Source organism: Malurus melanocephalus, unplaced genomic scaffold, assembly GCF_030028575.1.
Source record: "Malurus melanocephalus ecotype Western Australia unplaced genomic scaffold, MMel_1.1 scaffold_96, whole genome shotgun sequence".
NCBI lineage: Eukaryota > Metazoa > Chordata > Aves > Passeriformes > Maluridae > Malurus > Malurus melanocephalus.
Genome location: NW_026623328.1, coordinates 113118 through 134662, shown reverse-complemented (window position 1 = coordinate 134662; position 21545 = coordinate 113118). Strand labels below are relative to the sequence as shown.

Here is a 21545-nt window from a genome sequence, read left to right as displayed (position 1 = left end):
GCACTTTGTCTTCAAACAAATAATTTAGATAATGTGCAGTATAAGATATGCAACTCTGTTTCCTTTTACTTCTATCATTTCCTTCAATGAGTGGCAAGAGCTCTGCCTCATTTTTATCACRTTCTATAGTTCAGAATCATTGATTATTTATGATTTATAACAGAAAAAGTCTTTTAAAACAATGAAGCACAGGCATGGGCACATTTAAATGGATCCAGCAGATGCATTGTTTGAGTCTGTGTGGTACCAGAGGACAGAGTTATAGCTGACACACGATTATTTCCTGCTGGAGTTTCGCCAAAGAAAAATTGGCATCATTCGCACTATTCTTTATTGCGAGTCTCCTCTAATGTGTGGTTAATAAAATGTGAACATCTGGGCCCACAGGGTAAACTCCACATGTACAAGCAGTGTAACTCTTCCAAATCAATTTTTATTTGCAAACTTTTCACTCAAGCAAGCCATCGCGGAGTATCCACTTTGGGGCCGTTGCTACTTTAATGCTACTTTAGCACTACTCGGGGTTTGTGGAGCTGAAGTGTTAGATAAGCTTTGTTCCTTCCTCTGCTTCCCGTTCAATTGCTGTGTTCTCTTTATGGCCGCTCAGGGATTTCCATGGCATGGCCCCAGGCTTCTGCAGGCAGCCAGCACTGCTGCGATTATTGATCTCCACTGGAGAGCTGAGGAATGAAATCACAGGAAAACGGAGCTGTGTTTTGGGATGGTCACTTCTAAGGTAAGGCATGGGGGGAACCAGAGTGCAGGAAGATATTTGTCATCTCTGCTGGCAGGAAGCTGCTAATGCTGATTCCTCAGTTTGTTTCTGGTGCTTGCCTTTATCCTTGCACCTTGATTTAACAACTGGAGTGGGTGCTGCAGTCAGGTGTAAGGTGAGCACTGAGCTGTGAGCAGGCCAAGTGGGCTCAGATGTGCTGCACAGGCTTGTGATTCTGGCCTTTTCCACAGCAAGAGGGAAGCCCTGCCAGGAGCTTTTGCTATAGCAGTTACTGGCCCTAGTTTAAACTCACTTTTCACATACCTGAGACTCTGGTTGGGTGTCATTCTAGATATCTGTATTCGTGCTGGGTGTCTTGGTGAGGTTTTTTTTTAAAATGTGAACCAAATCCTCAAACCTGCTCAAACAGGAGTAGTAGGAGAAATCTTTTTTTAACATTAAAAACATGGATTTTATGTGGTAGAAATATGCCAGTGCTTTTGCTCAGCGGTATTGTACTGTATTGCTGGCAAATACCTAAAATCTGAGGGGAGAAAAAAGGCAGGGCAAGAGATAAGGGAACTTCTTCCTCATAGCTGGTGGCAATGCTTTGAGTAGTCTCGAGCTCTGAAGGGGATTGCAGTGTGTGGGTGGAATTTTGCTCCACAAACACAATGGTTGCATAGAATTAGACAGTCAGTAACTTGGAGGATAAAAGGAGTTGCCATAAAGAGGGCAGTAGGTTCTTTTGCATCTGACTTCTACAGTCAAGTCTTAGGTTATTTTATCCAATGTTATCCAAATGGGTGAAGAATGCAACATYAGAAAAACCTGATGAAGTAGAGCAGCTTTTACGAGGTCGGTGTGGGAAGAAAAGAGCCACTTCTGCCATTAAGTGGGAGACTATAATTATAAATAATTTATAACTTCTGCACAATGCATCTTAGCGGTAAATGTGGAAGTGGAGTCCTTGTCTGGCAGTGCTGAGCAAGCAATCTCTACCTGTGTGCATGTTCTTTGTGCACATCAGGATGGCCTGTATTTAACTGAAGTGATGTCTAGATCTTGTGGCATTCTTGTGTGCAGAGGCATTTTATAGACATTTGTGCCAGTGCTGTTATTTCTGCTTCCTGCCCTAGTCAGAGCACATCATTTTGTTCATGCATATCAAACTGGGTTTATAAGAATAACAGTCTCAACCAAGTAATTAATCATTTCTGATTATGATTGTCAAATTCATATATAATCAGCTTTTTAGTCACGGGAATAGCAAATTAGATTTTCCCTCAGTAAAATGAAAAATTCATACTCTTCATGTGAAATCTTGGACAGCATACAATTAATATAATGTTCCATGTAATTTATATTTTTACAGAAGTAGACCAGTACATCCTTTTTGTGTCCTATTAATTCTTACCTTAKATTGTTACAAAAGTGACCTGCCTTTTCAGTGACTTCATTGATAAATCTCTTGATTGTTATGGTCTCTTGTTGATGTATTAAGTCAATAATGATTGAACAGTCTTTTTAAAATTATGACAATTGTACCACTTCTGGCATGCCTGAGATCTGGGTGGAACATAAGAGCCATGACTGTTGTTTCTGTTCTCAGCTGTGAGACACCTTTGTACTTTCTGGTTTTGGGGATGTTTTAGTTTTCAGGGTTGGCCTCGTTWATGTTGCCCTACCTGCTGCTGGGAAATCAAGGATGGTTAGCACTGCTCCTTCTCCCGCACTCTGCTTCAAGCACATGTCCCTGGTATTTCTCTAGGAAGCCCCACTGCCAGCCCAGTGCTGCCATCACCCCCTTCTCGGGACATTGTTCCCTGAGAGGGACCATTTCCCTCTGTTTTCTGCTGCTGTGTAATGCAAATGAAGTGGGGTGCCCTGGGGCAGTTCATGTACTCAGCTACACCCCTAGAGCAGTGCTCAACATTCCCGAATCTTTTCTTTGCCATTTTAGAGATCTCATAACACAAGARTCTTTAAATCTACTAATTGTAATCAGGGTTTGTGTATTTGGCAGTTTTCCCTTACTCCCTAACCAGCTTTACTATTTCTGCCAAGCCACCCCTTCCTTCCCGCAGCTGAATGCTTTCTAAAGCTGGATGTGAGTCTACTTGTCCCAACTCTGGGAAATGGACCCATGGATTTCTTCCCACAGATGTAATGAGTTTTGAAAAATTATTTGCTCTTCTWGGATTGTGTTTATCACCTCAAGAGCAAAATTCACTGTTTCCATGCAAACTTGCATTCCTTCCAGAATGGGTTACTCTTCATTGTGTTACATGCTCCTCCTCCTCATCTTGCAGGAAGGGGGAACGAGAGATCTGCAACTTCAGTATGGATAAATCCCTGCAGCTTTACTTGCTGGAATGTATTGCACATGAACATACTCTATTACACATTTTGTGGTCAGTTGCTAAGAAAAGGGCATCCCAAAGCAAAGGAGCAGTTCAAGTTGTCTTAYATCACTCTAGCCTTGTGCTCATCAAGTGTGTTGAGGGATTTTTAAATTGTAGTGAATCTTTTTTAATTAGGTAGTATGAGCTGGGACTTCACTGGGACATGTATCCTAATGGGAACTTGCTGCATGCTTAGGCTTTAAATGCTGTTCTGCACCCTGCATTGTGYATATCTGGCTTTAGAGTTTTATTTTTTTTTCAAGTACCCTTGCAAAAATTGGATCATTCAAACAAAGCACAAAACAAGTTCTTTGCCTTGTGAATGCAGTAGGTGTGTGTGTGCATGTACATGCCTATCTCATTTACTAAAGAGAAGCAATTAGTAGTGACCTTGGCAATTTGGGCAGAGGTTTGTTTTTGTTTGGTTTTTTTTTTTTTAAATTTTAACAATGCAGCAGATTTCAGTAAGAGTTAAAACTCAAGACAAGATGGTAACTGGCACATAGTGCACATAATTTCCTGTTTCAACTTTGCAGGCAAAATTTTTGGTAGATAAATGGTTTCTAGTGAGGTGAAAGTATATGCATAGGTAGAAAGCATAGACAGGGTTGATTTGGGGATTATTCTTTGCTTTTGAATGRGGCTAATCTCTTGGTGCATGACATGGCCAGCTCTAGGCACAGGCAAAGGAGRCAGCAATAGGTGTTCCATTACTCTTTAGCCACTTCACAAATCAAACAGATACTGCTTTAAAAAACAACTGTCAGGTAAAACCATTGATGAATAGTGGCGGACACCCATGGATATTTGCAGAGAAAATACTCAGATCCACATGAAATATAGTATGAAAGATTAGCAGAACAACTGAGGAGAAATTTATCTGGTCCAGCAGAGCAGCAAGTTGTGGGCTTTTATGTGATGTGCAAAAGTGGCAAGGTGGAGAAATGCAGGAGAGTTGCTCGAGATGTCAGAGTTGTGGAGAATGCTCTTCAGCCTTTAGGAGCCTTTGTGTAGGGGCCTGCTCTGAGTTGGTGGAAGAAGTGAGGGATAGAGAATGTCTGTGAATAATCAGTCATTAATAAGTGTTGCTTTTACTTTTCCACAGTTCTATCCAGAAGAAATTGTCATGTCTCCAATTGTTGCTGAGTCCAATGAGTAACTTTCTCCAGTGGCACACATCCAATCCTTTTTGTCTTCTGAGCTTTCTGAGATAGAGTACTCTTCCTTTGCCAGAAGTGTCCTCTCTTTTGTGGCTGCTAAACTGGAATTCCATGGAGGAGCCTAGACTGCAGATTCTTCCAAATATCTCAATAAATACAACAGAGGTTCACTTACTCCACGTTAGGTGCAGCCACCTCTATATGAGACAAATACTGATGGATTTAGCAGGAATGCTGCCCCACAAGGGGCAAAAATGAATTTCCCCTCACTATTGCAGTTTGAGGAATGACACTCAAGTGTCACATTGTACAGTGCTCAGTATCTGGGGTTAACTCATCCGTGTGATTGGATGTCAATTGATCTTCCTGTTACAGTGCTCAAAAAAACCCTTACTTTGTTAAAGGTGTTTCTCACAGAGCTTCAGAGCTATTGGTACCTTTAGATTCCTTTCCATTTGTCAGGATTTCTCTGCCTTGCCTCTCTCCACCACTCTGACCAAGCTSTGTGTGTCAGATTGTTTTTCTAGGCCCTGATTCAGCAGCCAGCATCAGGATTGAATGTCTCAGCAATAGCAGCTTAGTCAGAGTTGTGACTGTGGCAACAGTGAAAAGGAAAAACTGGTTAGCTCTGTGGTGGCATCCTTTTTCTTGGAGGAACAACAGTCCAGTGGGCAAGGATCAGTTTTCTAAAGGAGGCATCACCTAAAAGGGCCAGTAGAACCCTGCTGCAATTTTGGAGTAGCTCAAGTCTTGCTAGTCTGTGCTCTATCTGTGAAAAAGCTTTTACTGATTGATCCTGCACCTCTTGAAGCTGATGGCACAAGTTCTGCTGCAATCTGTGTGGCAGAATTAGGCATTCTCAGTTTGCTGGTGAGCACTGGTGYCACTGCTGTGCTGACAAGGAGAAAGAACAAAATGAAGTGAGAAGGCAGAGCCCTGGTTTGTGGCTAAGAGGCACTCAAGGTGTTGCTGAGTTAAGGCCATAAGATGTGGTGGTATCTGAACCCTGGCCTGCCAGATATCAGCTCTGTGAAAGCATTTAGGGAATCTTAAATATGGCTGGCATGGAACTGAAGCACAGCTACATCACAGGATTGATTGTCCTGTTTATCAGGTGCTTTTTAGAGAACTGGGAGCTGCAAGCCTTGTGGCACAGTGAGCTGGGCTTTCTCCTCTCACTGCTCCTGAGGTTGTGAGGATGGCCTTACAGTTAGGCAGTAGCACTATTGCAGCACTGCAGCTAAGTGTACCCATCCTGTGTTAGGGAGGTTTTGGCATTCCTTCAATGTTATGTAACAGTGCCAAATTAGAGATACCATGCAAATTAGAAACACAACTTGCACAGAAATATTTTGTCTCTTAAGTGTTTAATTCAGTTGTAGGCTAATATGAATTTGCTCTAGCAGTTGTGGTTGATTTTTACTTAGTATTGCTTTATGCTCATAGAATTAGAATGGTTTAAATATTTCTTAACAGCCTAGGGAGGAAGAAGTATCACTCCTGCAGCAACAAAACAGGCTCTGTATCTGTGCTTTCCCCTGTCAGTGCCAGCCTTTGCTCTCAGAAGCTGGCATGCAAGCTTTGCAGATAGCTCAAGCTTTCCTTAGCAAACGGGACTGGAGCTTCTTGTGTACTATGTTTGGGATAGGGAGGAAGTACAAAGGAAAAAAATATTTTTTCCAAAGTCTCTTGTTCAACCAGAGACTTAAGTAATGACTTAGTTAAAATGTGAGAGATTTCTGTGCTTCTTACCCACTGGATCAGAACATTTTCATCATTGCTCTCTGTAGCCCATGAGTAACAGATGAGAATAGGATGTGTAACTGCACTTCAAGTACAGGTTTAGGAACCTGGAGTCCATTTTGTAATTGTTATTATACTCTAGTTACCCTCTTGCTAAGTCAATGCARTGTTGTGTATTTGTGTTACTCAAACATAGGGTGTTGAACAGGGAGGAGCAGGGGAAAGCTGTGCATTGCTGCAGCTCCATTGTGGAGTCTTGTGCCACAGTGGCAACCACAGATGTGTGTGCCTCAAACACAGAGCACAAGGGACAGCTGCCCCTTTGCCTAGAAGAGAGTAAAAAGGATGTCACTGACACCCTGGCAACTGGACATGGTTGGGCAGCATCTCTTGTATATGCTTGCAATGGCTAGATCTCCTTCTTGTGAGGCAGATACTGSCCTCATATAGGATTGGCCAAGAAAAAAAAAACCCAGAAAATAGAGGTTGGTACTTGTTTATCAGTTTGTGAGTAACTACAGAAGTAAGCTGATACGACTTTCTTTAAGAACCTAATCTCTTCAAGTAATTGAGCATGTGTTCAATTACTGAGCATTATTTACTAGTTACATAAATTACTAATTACAATGTTGAGCAGGAGCAGCCTTTTTCTGTTAAGGTGGTTTTATATTGTAAATCTTACACTTGATCTTCACCCCTGTTTTCCTCTCTTTTTATGTTTAGCACTTTGGTAAGGCAGATTTCCATTTGCTGAGCTGAAAGCTCTCCAAAGCTGGGCCTGCAATCTGTTGTGAGCTAATAAGAGCAGCCAGGGTCTTTCGTGTCCATAGTGCCCTTGTGTTGAGGCACTGCAGGCTACAGGGAAAATGATTACAGGTACTAATGCCACCCTCAGACAGGGGGGCATCTGCACAGGTCTTTAGTGGGTGTTTCAATGAGTGTCAGAAAATGAAGAGTGACATGCAGAGAGGGGTCAATCTGGGATGCAGTCTGTCTGGTGCCTGGGATCACTGTCACTTTCCTGTTTGAGGGATGAGAAGTGTGTCCTCAAAGCATCTTCAATGCTTATTGCTTCATTCCCCATCCTGCACACCCAGGATCTATCAGGCCTCCACTGGGACTCCCTTTTCACTTATCTGAGAAAGCTATAAGTCAGATTTCAAGCTAAATACAGATGGAGAAAAATGCTTCTTCCAGTAAAAAAGGGGAAATGAGGGCCAAATGGAGATGCCATAGTGACTTTCTAAGTGTTTGAATAAAATAAAGGTACCTCTGAGTCCATGAAGGACTAATGTTAGAGGGGAAATTGAATTTCAAGATACTATCTGGTTATATTGCACAAGAATTAATGGAAACTGAAGTGATGAACAAAATTGTTTAGTCTTTATCAATAAAATAATCTGTAATTTCATCCTGAAGTTTAATTTTCAGCTCTGTGATGCTCCATGTTAGTAACTGGCTTTCTTACTGGAATTTAAGGAAAAGGCTGACCTTGTAACACTTGTCATTTTAGGGGTAAAGAAAAGGCTTTGACAGGGCTGGTCCTTTTGAATCTCCAGTTACCAGAGCCCATCCATGCAGACATACAGCTGACTCCTTAAGTCTCAAAGGCTGTGCTGCTCAGATAGCAAGGAGGGCAAGGCCTTAGGGCTGGAGATTTGGTGGCTTTGTGCACATCCTGATCGGTGGTTGGAATTGACAGTAGGTTGTGAGGGATGTTTTGGTGTCTTTTTAGTAAGTGCTGATGTTAACATTGCAATTCTTGGATGGATGAGGTTGGGGGAGGTGTGTCCTGACTGTCATGCCAGGGAAGGGTTTGGAGGGATCTGGCTGTTTGAGCAGCTGTAGCTGGGGAAATGGTGCAGACTGAAATCAGCACGTTTTGCTGTAGATTTTAGTGGGAGCTGAACTGCCAAGGGTCTGCTTTCAGGAAGGCATGGAACTGCCTGGTTACTGTTTGAAATGGCAAATATATTAGATAAAGAGTGGGGGAAGGAAAGGGAGAGCATAACATTWGATTTTCTATGCATTTTTGACTGGGTAAGGAGTCAGTTACAACTTTCTAGTTTTGCAAGGAAATTCATGCTGCTTCAGATAACTTGGCCACAGGACAAGAGGGTCTACCAATCTCAACTTAAAATCCCCTTCTGGCTCTTGGACAGGTTTTGCAGATGTTTCTTGCGTGCTTAGACACTGCTTCTGCCAAGCAATTCAATGTAGGAATAGTATCCTCCTGCCCAATACTGACACAGAGCCCTTTCAATGGGGGAGCTATGCTTACCACCAGTTTTGGTTTTTTTAATGTAGAATGTCTCAGGGAAAACAATCCCAAACAAAATCCATTAAATAAGATGCATTTTGTTTATACTCACTAGTTGGAATCATGTCAACAGTGAACAACTCTCAAGTTTTTGTGGGGGTTTTAATACTGGGATGTAAAGTACATTGTGCTACCAGTGCCCTGTTCAACACCTGGAGCAAACCTCGTGTGTATTGGGGAGTGTCTCTGCAGGAGGAAGGAGCCATTACTTCAGGGAGCATGGCCAGATCTGTGCTTTTGCAATAGCAGGCTCATTTCCCCTGTGATAACTCAGAACTGGATTTTTCACAATATAAAGTATAGAAAGCTGTGATTGTTAGCTGCATTTCTACAGCTGACTTTTCAAAATATGTTCAAGCTAAGCTCACACTTACCAATGTTTTTGAGAAAATTATGCCCCGTTATTGATAAATTCAAGGACTGACAGAGTCAGTGAGTTGAAAAATCAYGTAGATGATAAAGTGTATATCTTTATCTCCCTCACTTTTAAATGAGKTATTCAAGATAGAGCAGTGAGATCTCACCATCTTGCCTTTTGGCAGATTTTCGATGCATTGATTGCTTTAGAATTTCYTATTCTATTTATTGGTTTATAATATTTCCAGTTCCTTGGCTTGCTTTGTGAATACTGTTAAAATTAGACGAAGGTTCAAAGAAAAACCCCTAGGGACAAACAGATATGGTAATGGGCCTGAATCTTTTGGGGACTCTGTAAGTTTGGGRACATGTAACTCATCACGTCTACTGTTTCACTGAATGAACTTAGGCAATCAATGTTCTAGATATGAGCTTACATTTTCTTCTGAGTTTGTTACATGCCCTGATATCCTGCAGAAAACTAAAGCAACTGGGAAAAAAAAGGAAACCTCTCTTCTCCTTTACTCTCATTTTTCAAAAATGGAAACCAACAGCTGTTTCAGAGGCAAAAAGAAATATAAAGYATGTAGCAGGTGGTACCATGCATGTATGTCTAATTGCAGTCTAAGTCTGTGAGCCAGCTACCAAGTAATGTGGAGTGAGATCATAATTTGGGCASAGAAGGGGAGTAAAGACAATGGGAAAGTGAGAGAAATAGTTTTGCCTCAAGAAATTAGTGTCTTTATAGAGGAGAGAAATGAGTGTAACTAGGAGCAGKGAGTTGTGATTTCCTTTTGTTAGTGAAATGTTGTCCTCTTGACTCATTACAGTCTAGAGAAATGGGCTATAGGTGCCAAAAATCCTGGGGAAATGATGGCATGTCTGGTCCATGGCTCAGTGTAAGCAAAGCTGATGGGCTGTGTCAGGTGAGATGCAGCTGATGGCTCAGAGGCTCACACAGAGCATTGCATGGCTGTGTCTGGGGCTCCTTTCACACACTCTGTGCATCTGTCTGCTCACACCCACCCTCTGAGGGATCAGATACCTGAACATCCCTTGGCATTTCCTCCTAAAGGAGCTCTCTTAAAGCACTGTGTTTTTATTGTGTGGATTTCAAGCACTCAATGAAAACGTCATTCGGGATGGACAGGACCACAAATGTGGGTAACTCTGGAGTCACAATTGCTAAGCTGGCTCAAAGGGAACATGGCACAGACCTGGCATGTGCTTCTCTTCTCACTTCAGAGAGAGTCTGCAGTCAGCAGGATTACACAGAGGTGAAGCCAGCATCACTGAGAGGAGGGAGCACCGGCCCATTCCCAGCTGCTCTCCCTCTGGAGGTCTGACAGAGGTTTATTTTAATGCTGTTTTCCACTGACAACCCCCGCAAAGTCGTAATTTGTTTTCATTTTCTGTGATCAAATCAATCTTCCATCTTATTGTCAGTCATGCACTGACAGCAATCCTCAGTTTATTCATTTTTTCAACACTATCTTATTGCACAGATAAACCAAAGGATTGCTTTGCCTGGAGGATATGTGCCACTAACTTAAACTGATTTAGGAAATGCTCTTCCAGAATTTCACTAGGCAGCACACTGAAGATATTTTGAAAAAAGATTTAAAGCATTCCATAATAGCACAAGCCCAAGTGTGCTTTTTTCCCCTTGTCTGGCTCTTTCAGTGGGTGAAATGGACTCTTGCATGGTCCCAATAAGATAATGTACCTTTGAAACCATCCTTGAAGGGCTTCTGTCAAAGTAAATGTCATAACAGCTCCCTGTTGCCAGGGCAATACTTCAAAAGCGAGAAGAAAAATCTAGAAAYCTGTAATTGATTTTGCAAGAGTCCTTTAGAAATTTTAATCAAGCCCAGAGTCACTTAAGTTCCTCCTGAGGGRCTTTGACTTAGATCTGACCACAAGCAGAAGAGAGGTGAATTATGTTCTTAGAGCAGAGTAAATTGTTGACAGGTGAAGTTGGGCTGTCATTGATGCCTTTCAGTCTGCCTGAAAGAGCTGATCTTTGAACAGACAATGTGGGTTAAATATTTGGGGACTGAAGYTCCTGGGGCCTTGTGGCCACTTTTGCTGCTTTGGGACTTAGSAATCTTAAARGTCTTTTCCARTCAAAATGATTTGTAATTCAATGAATCACAATCTTTATTGCTCTAGGAAAGTTGCTGAGCAATAACTTGCTAAGTATGATATTTTAATTAGTTAAGATCAGTTGTTCCTCCCAACTTCTGCTGATGGCTGTAAATAGCAATTAAGAGCAAACAGCACAGGGTGAGGTTGCTGCTGCCATGGAGTTTGCTATTAGCAATAATCAAAGCCAGAGGCCTGTGCTTGTTAGTGCCTGGGCCATTTGCTGCCCTGCAGTTTGCTGATGAGTTCTGCTTAATTAAAAGCAGCAGGGACGAGTTGATGCTTTCTGATCCTGGTTCTCTGTCTGAGAGTGCTGCTGAGGCAGGCACTGCTCTGGCACAGAATGGAGGAGCAGGCTCTGTCTGGAGCCAGGGATGGGGGTTTTTCCTGTGGAACAGCAGCTTTCAGGTGAGTTTTGCCCAAGAGACCCGTGAGAGGGGCTGGTCCCTGCCCTTGGCTGATCATGTGCATGGTAAATGTATGTCAGGGATAGAAGCAGACTGCTGCCCAGGAAGTTTATAATTTATTCATGTGGGAGGAAAATGCAGAACCTGCTGGATCAACTGGCTGGTTTCACACTCTGCTCTGGGGATGGTGCTGCCAATTGTGAAGGAAGGGCTGTGCTTCCCACAAGTATGGCCTGAAAAAAGTATCTTCTCATGTCCCTTCTTTCTTSTCAATGAACTGCCAGTTCATGCAGTCCTTGTAAGACTGGTGCTAGAAGCAGCATTTTCCAGAGCTTTCATTATATTTGTTACTTTAACCGAGACAAATTAATGGTGGAAGAYACTTGTAAATGCCAGGAAACAGAGCAAAGCAGCTTTTACTTTACATACTCAGATAGCAAAAAAACCCCACAAGGGTCTAACAGCTGCAGTATTGGGTTCTGCTTTTGGGTGTGTGAAGCCCCAAGTGAARCAAGCACTACAAGTGAATTGCAGGCTGTTTTCTCTCAAGCATTTGGGGTGGAGCAGTTCCCAGAGCACAAGTGCCATGTGTTGCACACTGCCCTGGGAGGGAGGGAGGAGGCTGAGGCACGATTCAAACTTCAGCCTCGCCTCGGGGAATGAAAGGATGAGGTAGCTAAACAATAAAGGGTTTCATTTTGTCCTCCCCACTTAAGCAAAGCTCCTCACCATGAAACAATTGTTACCAAGTGCCAGAGAATCTCTCACAGCCACATGAGCTTATTTCTGCTCTTCTGATGAGAATTTGTGTGTGACAGCAATAACTGCAAATTGTTTCTTTGTACAGTATTATCTGGCCATGTGTTTGAACTCTGTTTGGTAGCAGTAGTTAAACAGCATTCCTCATGCCTATGGATTCCTGATTTGAAAGGAATTTTGTCACCGAAAATCCTTGCATTTCTCCCACTCTTCTTGCTGAGTATTGTTCTCCCAGCATTTTTAACCTAATYTGCTCCACATCTCTGGTTGTAAACCATTAATGGTGCATGTTCAAAGTGGAAGTGCTGGGGTGTGATCCACAACATGCCCCAGATAGAGCTGCTGCTTTATCCCAGGATATAATTACARTATCCTGTGACTTTTCTTCCTTTTAAATGAAATTTCAGACAATCCATTTCCTCACGATAAAACTGTCACTGTTTTCATCCTTTCTGCTCCCAAAGACCAAAACTGACAGCTCCACAAAAGCTTGAGCCTTTTCCCAAARCTGCCTGAAACCTACAGAGCTCTTGATATTGATGCCTGGAATCAAGTTCCTCTCACCAGTATCAGTTWCATTAATGCATTTTTGCCCCCACCATTTATAGTCCAAGTGACTTTTGTTCTCCAACTATTATTTGTGTATTAGGAGCTCTGAGGTAAAGGAAGTAATCATAAATCATCTATATGAAGCTTTGCAAGGTTTTTTTAAATGGAAAGTAAAAGTGGAACACTATCTCATTTCAGAAAATGCTTCTGGGAGGAACACAATTTAGGGGACAAAAAACCACAGTCTAGAAATGTGATCATTTTAGAAAAAAGAACTGTCCCTTTGTACATAGAAATGCTGAGGACAGACTAYGGTGGAGAGTCTAGCTTTGAGCTTTGCTTTGAAGGTTGAACTTGAGTGCACCAAAGCAACATCTCTTTCTTTATGAGGTGCTGCTGGTTAGTGAAACTACTTTGAAATGTATTCCACTTAAAGACAGAACTCTCATGACTGYATTTCCTGCCCATCAAGATGTTGTGGCCAATTCCACCAGTGTGCTGTGCCACCTTCAGGTAGAAGAAAGGATCAACTAAGTTTTACTCTTCAGAGGATACTCCTCAGCTCTTGGTGAGTTTTCTTTTTTAAATATTTAATTTGCAATGATTAGATGAAGCTGTCTGGAGTAGCTTGTGGTCTTAACTTACTGCTAAGCAGGAATATTTTCCAGTCAAATCTGAAGTCTAAGTCTGTTTGAAAAATGCTGTAAACAATTAGAAATTTACTGTGTTCCAACTGGAGAGGAGCAAGTAATCTGGGGGTTGCTGTTCTTTATGTGTTTCACCAACTCTCCCATAAGCAGCATTAGGATTGCCCTGTGAAGCAGCTCCTGTAGCAGAATTCTCCATTGGCTCTCGATCTGCCTCTCATGGGGAAGGGGCTGGGGCCAGGGAGGAACAGCAATCTCTACACACAGTCCTGGGAGCTGGGCTGTGCTCATGGGCTCTCCCAGCCTGTCACAGTACACTGCAGGGCCTGCAGGCAGCTGCACTTGTTGTTAGGCTGAACTTAGGAAATCTCCTCCTGCAGTGACACCTCAGACTTTGTAGCTCATGGCATGGGAAATGCAGGGAAGCCATGGCTGCCAACACACCTGTTYTGAAGTGTTAAACACTCCCAATCAAGATCCAGCATGTTTTACAAGGTGAGTTATCCTTTTTGAAATGTCCTTGGCTTGCTGCCTTGTTCTTTCTCGTGAGCCTGGTTTGTACCAGCAGATTGCTGCTTCCACGTGGATGTGGCATCTGGTGCCTTTAAGCTTCATACATACTGTACCTGCAGGAACACTGCAGCAGCCAGGAAGTGCTGAGAACATGTGTTCAGGGCCATTACAGAGAGATCCTTCCTCTCCTTTGCACTTTGAGGTTGCTTTGGATCTGTGCTCCTTGGAGAAGGACTCCTGAGGGTGTGACTGGGCAGGGAGGAAGGTTATTAAGAACTGCTTGTTTAATAAAACCTGCATGTAGATCAACSCTGCCATCCTTTTGGAAATCAAAATCACCTTTTACAAGTTTCTGCATGGCTACAGGGGTATAATACGGCACAGTTGGCTCAGTATTGTTATTTGTGCAAATCATGGGGCACAGCATATGGTGCATAACTTGACAGTTTGAGCCTTGTGTCTTGAAGGAAGACAGCAAGCAAGGAAATTCTGGGAGGAGTTCTTTCAAAGAATAACTACTGACATTGTAATGATTGGTTAAGGTGCTGGTAGTAGATAATAATCCATTTGCTGACTCGTAGTTTTCCTTTGAGGCATAAAATTATGTCTAAAATGACAAAAAAAAATATCAGCACATAGAACCTTAGCTTTTCTCAAATTTGACTTTTTGAAATGAATGTGAAAAATATCTTCTTTGCATAGAGTCAGGATTGTGTACTAGGAAACTAAATCTGTTTTTTTTCTTTTTCTCTTTAACCTTGATAAAAGTAATCCTTACTGATGTTMAGGTTTGTGGAGACTTATTTTAATTTTTACAAAGCCTCTTTTTTATTTGAAAATAAAAATTATTTTTAGCTTTTTTCTTTCATGTTTAAATTTATTTTGAGCACAAATATGTGCCATATTATACCCCTGTGGTCAGGCAGAAACTTATAAAAGGTGATTTTGATTTCCAGAAGTACAGCAGGATCTATGCACTGCAAAACACTGGCAGGTTTTATTAAACAAGTACTTTTTGGTAACTTGGCTGGGACCTTATGACTGGCCTCTCAGTCAGCAAAACTGTGAAATCTTCCCGACTGGGCATCCTTTAGCTGTCTTGGTAATATTAATTCCCTGGAGGAAGATGAGACWCTTTCACCCTTCAGAATGGCAGCCTTACAGACACAGGGGCACCACAGCCTCCTTGTGAGTACCTGACTCCTTTTCACCTTCGAAGTTTAAGACTTAATCACTGAAAGTCACTGAAATGRTACACTGAAAGGCAGCAGTTTGCCAAGCCTTGACTGAGAGTCACCTGTGCTTTCAAAGTTGGAGCTGTGCAACACAGCTAAAAAATCCCYATTTTTTCCCAGAAGCAAGCAGAGTCTTTCTGCCTATTGCATTTATTTTTTCAATTAAATAATCTCACTCTCTTTTGTTTTCCTGTCTCAAGCTGGTTCCAGTTTTCTTTAGGATCCTTTCATCAGCATACCTAAACTGTCCAGGCTGTCTAGGAAACTGGACAGTTTTCCTATTTCCTCTGGTCCTAAGAAATTTGCTCCACTTTGCTGTTGAATTTGTGTCCTGGTTATCTGTGTGTAGAGACTTGCTTTTTTGGGAAACTGCCTGAGTGGAATCATGAACAGCATATCTTTCATGGATTTTTGCATRGCAATTCTCAGGTTCTCATCACAGCACCATGTAATATGCTATCAAAAATGAATTCTTCAGTTYTTACCTTTAGATCTTTACAGTTCAAACTGCTGTGACACAAGGTATTTGAGATGCTTGGCATAAAGTCCCCAAGTGCCCGAAGGGCCCTGCAGCTCCGAGCTCTTGCTGCCAAGCAGCACTTGGGTTTCTGTTCATTCATTTGTTCATTTAAAGGAGCCTGGACTCTTCTTGTAAAACTATACAGAAACTTGTCTTTGCTAGGATGAAATACAAGCTACTCTGATAAAAAAAAATAAGATCAAGTTGTGAGATTAGTTTTGCTGAACCTGTTACTGCTTTGTATTCGTGTACAAGTAATGCAGAATGGTTTGGCCATTGATTGGTGGTGAACAGTCTGCTAATAGATATCACTGACATTTGTCAAAGTGATGGGAAGGAATCAATGTGCTGTACAATGTGCTATATTTACTCACGATATCGATCTTTAACAAAAAATGTATCTAAGTGCCTCAGTGATTGAAGTCATCTTTCAAGATGCTACAGCTGAATGATGGTTGCATTCCTCAGGAAAATAAAGCTGAACTGGGTAATCCTCAAGAAAGCCTGTAGAACTTTGGAATATTTTAGGTAATATAATGCACAGTCATTGCTTTTGCTGTAAGAGCTGTTGTGAGTTGTGCATTCAYATCTCCCCCTTTCACAGCACAGCCAGAAGGGTTTGTATAATCTTTGCACTCATTTTGATGGGGCAGGGAGTGCTCCCCATCCCTTGGTGCACAGGCTGTCARTTCCTGCAGCTCTCCTGTCTATACACCCTGTAAATCCCTGAAAGGCTTCTCCTTGCAGTTCCCGGCTCTTCATCCAGTCAGTTTTAACATGTTTTGGGCACCGCTGTGTTACCCCGGGCACCYCCAGTCCTGGCGGGGCCGGGACCCGCAGCCGGAGCGGGACGAGGGGGGACGAAGCTTTCCTGAGCCGGGCCACTGTGCCCAGTGAAATCCGAACGGCAGGAGATAAATAATATCAGTAACACACCAGGGAAAACTCCTGGCTTGCGTTGGTAAGAGATTCCATTTGGTTACAGCTTTTCCCTGGCCAGACGCCAGGGTTTCACCTGTTGTTGGTAMAGGGGTTGTAATAAAACCTTCCACGAATTATATCCGGTTTAAAAGTGCATTATTGCAGACACATTTCTCATAGCAACAGGAACCTCTTGGCAGCCTRTTTTAATTATTCTCTGGAGCTAATCAAGGAAAGAGAAACAGTTCCGAACACAGGAAGCTCCATATATACATTTGAGTGCCTATTTCCACGGGGAAGGTCCAAGTGCTTAAGTGTTGCTGAACTCCAGGCACAGGAGCAATCTGTTAAATGGCTGKAAAGTGCAGCTTTCATAGGAAGGGGAGAATACACCACCCAGTGTAAGGCACCTGCTTACGCTTTACAGTCACCGGAGGGAGACAGGCAACTGTGAGCAGGAGACTGATCACCTCTGGAAAAGCCCTAGCGCCTTTTTCCCCTATCGGTAAAGGGACTGAAGAGAAATCGTGCACCTATAACAGGGTCGTTATTTTATTTCAGCACTGCCTGATGCTAGCTGTGAATTTAATACACCTGAGGCTGGTTACCATGATTGCTGTCCTGAATTACTTTCGGGATCTGGTACCGGAGGCAATCAGGTTTCTATAAAAATTGCCATTTCTTTGATTTTTCTCCATGTTTAGAGTAAATTTTTTCTTTGGTATTAAAAGCAGAAGGGCATATATTGGAATAAGCTCAGTTACTCTTTGGAAACTACATGGTATGTAATGCATGATATATAGTATGGTATTGCCTGGTCTGAATGGGTAACCGCTATATGGTGCACACGCTGCTTCCCAAAGGAGAGCACTCCCGTGTCTCAAATAACTCCTCTTACTATGCTGCTGAAAAGTCTCATGGGCTGGAGAAAGCACAAACCCCTTCCAGAACCCYCTAAATTAGATTGGAGATTATTTGAAGCACACCCACATCAAGTAAGTTCATTTAATTACAAACTACACGAGTCCTACAACTGAAATGTCACTGGGATATCCTGAACCTTTTTACAAAGCATGACAGGAGGAATTTTCTCGGATTTTAATCACTAGCCCACTGTTATGCAAATGAAGCTTAACTGGTATAAAACAAGCTGGAGACAGGCAGGGCTTACATCCAGAACATGTGTGTACCAAACTAAATCTTTCAGCAGGTTCAAAATGTTCCCTGCCCCTGTAGCCCACGGGATTTGTTTCCTCTGAGCACATTTCGTCTATTTCCAGCACTCAGTAAACATGAACTTAGCTCTTCAGAGGGAAAAGGGAAGAAGAATGTTATTTGTGTACTATCCCTGTGTTATAGGATTCAGTTGAGTATTTAGCCAACCAGTTTGGCAGGCCTTCCTGCCTTTGCATTAAGGATTCTTATTTGCAGCTTGCAGAATAATTATAGAGTTTGTAGAGGTGGGTTCAGGCTCTGCTGCATTGGTGAGGAAGTTCATGGATCCCACCTGGCTCTCTGCAGGATCTGTTAAGCGTCACGCGTGCCTGGGTTTTTGACATGCTGCGTTTCAAAGTGACTTGMTAAAGCATTTTTTGCCTTGTGTTTCTCCTCGCTGCATTTGCATTCCCGTTTCTGCTGCTGCCCGCTATCAGCGATAAGAACACTGTGTCAGAGCTCCGCCGTCTCTTGTTCTTTGTGAGTAACGAGGGGGTGGACACGCATTYAGATGCAGAAGGGCCCAAAGTTCTTTACAAATGAGCTTGAAAACCGCAATCCCCACTTCCTACTGCTCTAACGCTGGAAAGCTGCCAGGATYTCCAGAAAAGAATCCCCAAGACAATGTTGCTTTTGTCCCGGGTTTGTTAGTTATCTCGAAACACCTCGGGACGCCTCTGTAAGTAGATGTTGATCAAAAAGAAATTGGAACAGAGGAAGGACGAGGGGCTGGGGCCGGGCGCGGGCAGCGGGTGCCAAGCGCCGGGTGCAGCTGCTCCTCCGCGGGGGCGAAGGGAGACCTTCAGAAAGCGCTTTCCGTGAGCGGCCCCTTCGGCCCGGCTGCTCCGGGCACGGCCCCGGTACCCAGCAGAGTGCCCGGCTGAGTGCCCAGCAGAGTGCCCAGCTCAGTGCTCATCAGAGTGCCCGGCAGAGTGCCCAGCTCAGTGCCCATCAGAATGCCCGGCACAGTGCCCATCAGAGTGCCCAGCTCAGTGCCCGGCAGAGTGCCCGGCACAGTGCCCATCAGAGTGCCCAGCTCAGTGCCCGGCAGAGTGCCCAGCAGAGTGCCCGGTGCTGACGCTGCGGCGCCGCTCCCCTGCTCAGCCCCCGCTCCTCCCCTCGGCCGGCAGCGCGGGTGGGAGGTGCCGGCGCGGCTACAAAAGGGCCGGCTCGGGGCGGGCTGTGCGCGGCTGCTTCCAGGTGCTCGGGGACAGMGGGAAAGCGGCGAGCAGGGGCTGGRAAGAGCAAGRCTTGCACTTGTACGTCCTCTGCTAAGGAAGAAACACGGTAGGGATTTATGCGAGAGGAGCGTTTTCGCCGATGGTGTTTGGTCTCTTTAGTGGTTTAGTTTCGTTCTTGTGCCAGTTGCTATAGTTAGTGTGGTGGGTAGAGGCTGTTTTGAGCACGGGGATTGAATGGGCTTGGGGCTAGTCCTGCCTTGAATAGCACCCTCCGCACCTTGCTTGGCTGTAGTGTGTTCAAGAATGTTCATGTACTTTTTTCCTTCTGTGTGTCTGCAGGTGGATTTGTCCTTTAAGCTTTTCCCCTTTGAGGATCTYCTGCCCAGCTAAGTGATGTGGTTCTTGGAAAAGATCAGAGCGYCACATGAAAATGGAAACCTCCCCAGCTCTTCCTTTCTGGGACTGCCACACGGCCAAAATCTGCCAGAAAAAGCCCGCCTGGGGGCTGCTGCTTTTCCAAATGTGCTCACTCCTGACAGAATCCCTGAGTTCTGCATTCCCCCCCGGCTGATCAGCTCTGGCTCCRTTAAAGGCAGTGGCTTCCACCAGGATCACAGTGTAGTGGATGCAGCTCTTACTTCTGGTTATAGTCCCAGCTCTTTGCCACATCTCATTCAGGTGGAAAGTGTTGAAGATGAGATCGGAGTCCTGGAGGAAGAAAGCACCAAYGCAGACCCACAGTCCCAAGCAGCTCTCTCACTGCCCCACTTCCCCAGAGCCTCCACTTCCTATGGCTTCTGCACTTTGCTGGAAAGTCCCCACACCAGGAGAAAGGAGTCCATCTTCCATGGTGATCCCCGTGGTGCTCTGCCCAGCCTGAAGCTGTCTCGAGCCAGAGCTAACACTTTCAGTGGCAAAGGGAGTATGTCTAATCCCATTGCTATCAGCTTTGCTTCTGTGAGACTGCCTCCCAAGCATCTCTCYCTGCAGAGGCAAGGTGCCTGTGACAGTGACACTGCCTCCTCCAGTGATTCCTCTCCTTTCAGTTCTCCACTTCTCAGCAGGTCACCTCCCAGACCCTGCTCCTTGATCAAAGCACAAAGTCAGGAGGGACTGCTCTGCAGAGCACTGAAAGCCAGGAGCAAATCCAGCGTGGCCAGGAACAATTCTCTCTCTACAGAGGAGAGCAGCTCGACTGATAACAGCCCCAGTGCCATCAGGAGAGCCTCRGAGGGGCTGCTTGGCATGCGGAGCTTTAGCACGTCCTGTTCTCCCATCTTTCCTCTGGAYCTGAGCCGCAGTCGGGAGAGATTGGTGGGAGAGAGCACCGTGGTCATGGACAAGGGGGGCGTGTTGAGGCTGTCGGCTGAATACTGCTCAGAGAACGAAAGGCTGCGCATCCGCCTGATCAGCGCAGAGGGTTTATATGATGATTCTGTGGAGCCCAAAAACATAAACTGCTGTATCTCCTTCTCCCTGGTGCCAGGGAAAACACAGAAGCAGAAAAGCACAGTTATAAAGAGAAGCAGAAATCCCATCTTCAATGAGGACTTTTTTTTTGATGGTATTGCAGAAGAAGAGCTGTACGGCCTCGCYGTCAGGATGAAAGCAACAAATAAAGGCTGCAGTATGAAACGGGATTACACCTTAGGAGAACGGGAATTGTCTTTAATGAGTATGTTGTCAGTGTAATGCTTCAAATATTAAAAGAAATTGTCTTCTGAAAGTTTTCTACTAAATAAAGYTTTAGGTTGACTTTTATGTTGATGGAGTTTTTTTTAAGAATACTTAAAATCACTACCTTACTTAGTGTTACTGTCATGCTCTTGTGCCTTGTTTTACTGTTCAACCCTTTAAATTCTGTGAGGTATGTGGTGTTAAAGGTGGCTGTGGAACAGACCTTCTGCCTGTGGAGTAGGACCGAGCTAGTTTGCCTTTAGGACAAAGGATTAYGCTGTTACCAAGTCAAGGCTATTCKAGTTTATGGCTTTCAGGCCATAAAGTTCAGGTGGAAGTGTTTTTCACTCTTCCTGGTCCCTAAGGGTAACAGCCTGCGCACACAGWACACCCTGAACTCTGTTGGCTCCTTGGTACAACATTAGTGCAATGGACCATTTTAACAGTGCTCATATTTACACCAACTAATGTTTTAATGAGCCCTGCATTTGGAGGGGAACGAGGTCTTTTACAACAGGTGCGTTTGTATTCCCAAGGCCGCTGTAAGTTTGTGTTGAGGATAACAAGATGAGTTTTGAGAAGCAGCTGAAAGCCACTGGAGGCAGCGCTCTCTTTACACAGCCTGTCAGTATCAACACTCAACAGGCTCCTGTCTGGGYGATGGCTACAGCACAGTCAGCATCTTCATTTACCTTCCCTTGCCATGGTCAGCTTCACAGCCCTCAGAAACAAGTTGCCAGGTGATTCCATTTTGGTCAGGAATGCAGCTGAGAGCCATAGCCCTCCGCAATTCAGTTATTGAATCCTTTCTGGASCTGAAGCAGATAAGATATCAGTGCAGCAAGGGCAAAGCTCAGTTTGGGATCTTGGCATTGAATTCCTGCTTCAGGTAATGAATTGATGCATACCTTGCTCAAGTCATTGTCATACAATGTAATCAATCTGTCCTGTCAGCAAATGCTGAGTGGCTGAAGCACTTGCTTCAGTGCCAGGGGAAAGGCAARGGTGCAGAACTCCTGCATGCTTGAGACCATCTTCCTTTTATTTTWTTTCTCCTGCTGAGGTGGACTTGGAGC

At 44.0% G+C, this 21545-nt stretch overlaps 1 protein-coding gene across 1 annotated transcript; it reads left to right on the top strand.

The window, feature by feature from the left end:
• The first annotated feature begins 582 nt into the window (after window positions 1-582).
• LOC130575021 (C2 calcium-dependent domain-containing protein 4C-like) lies at window positions 583-20553 on the top strand. The gene is given in 3 exon segments (XM_057368624.1): window positions 583-736; window positions 19132-19178; window positions 19181-20553. Coding segments are annotated over 3 exon segments (1467 nt in total). The 5' UTR covers window positions 583-620; the 3' UTR covers window positions 20485-20553.
• The last annotated feature ends 992 nt before the right edge of the window (window positions 20554-21545 follow it).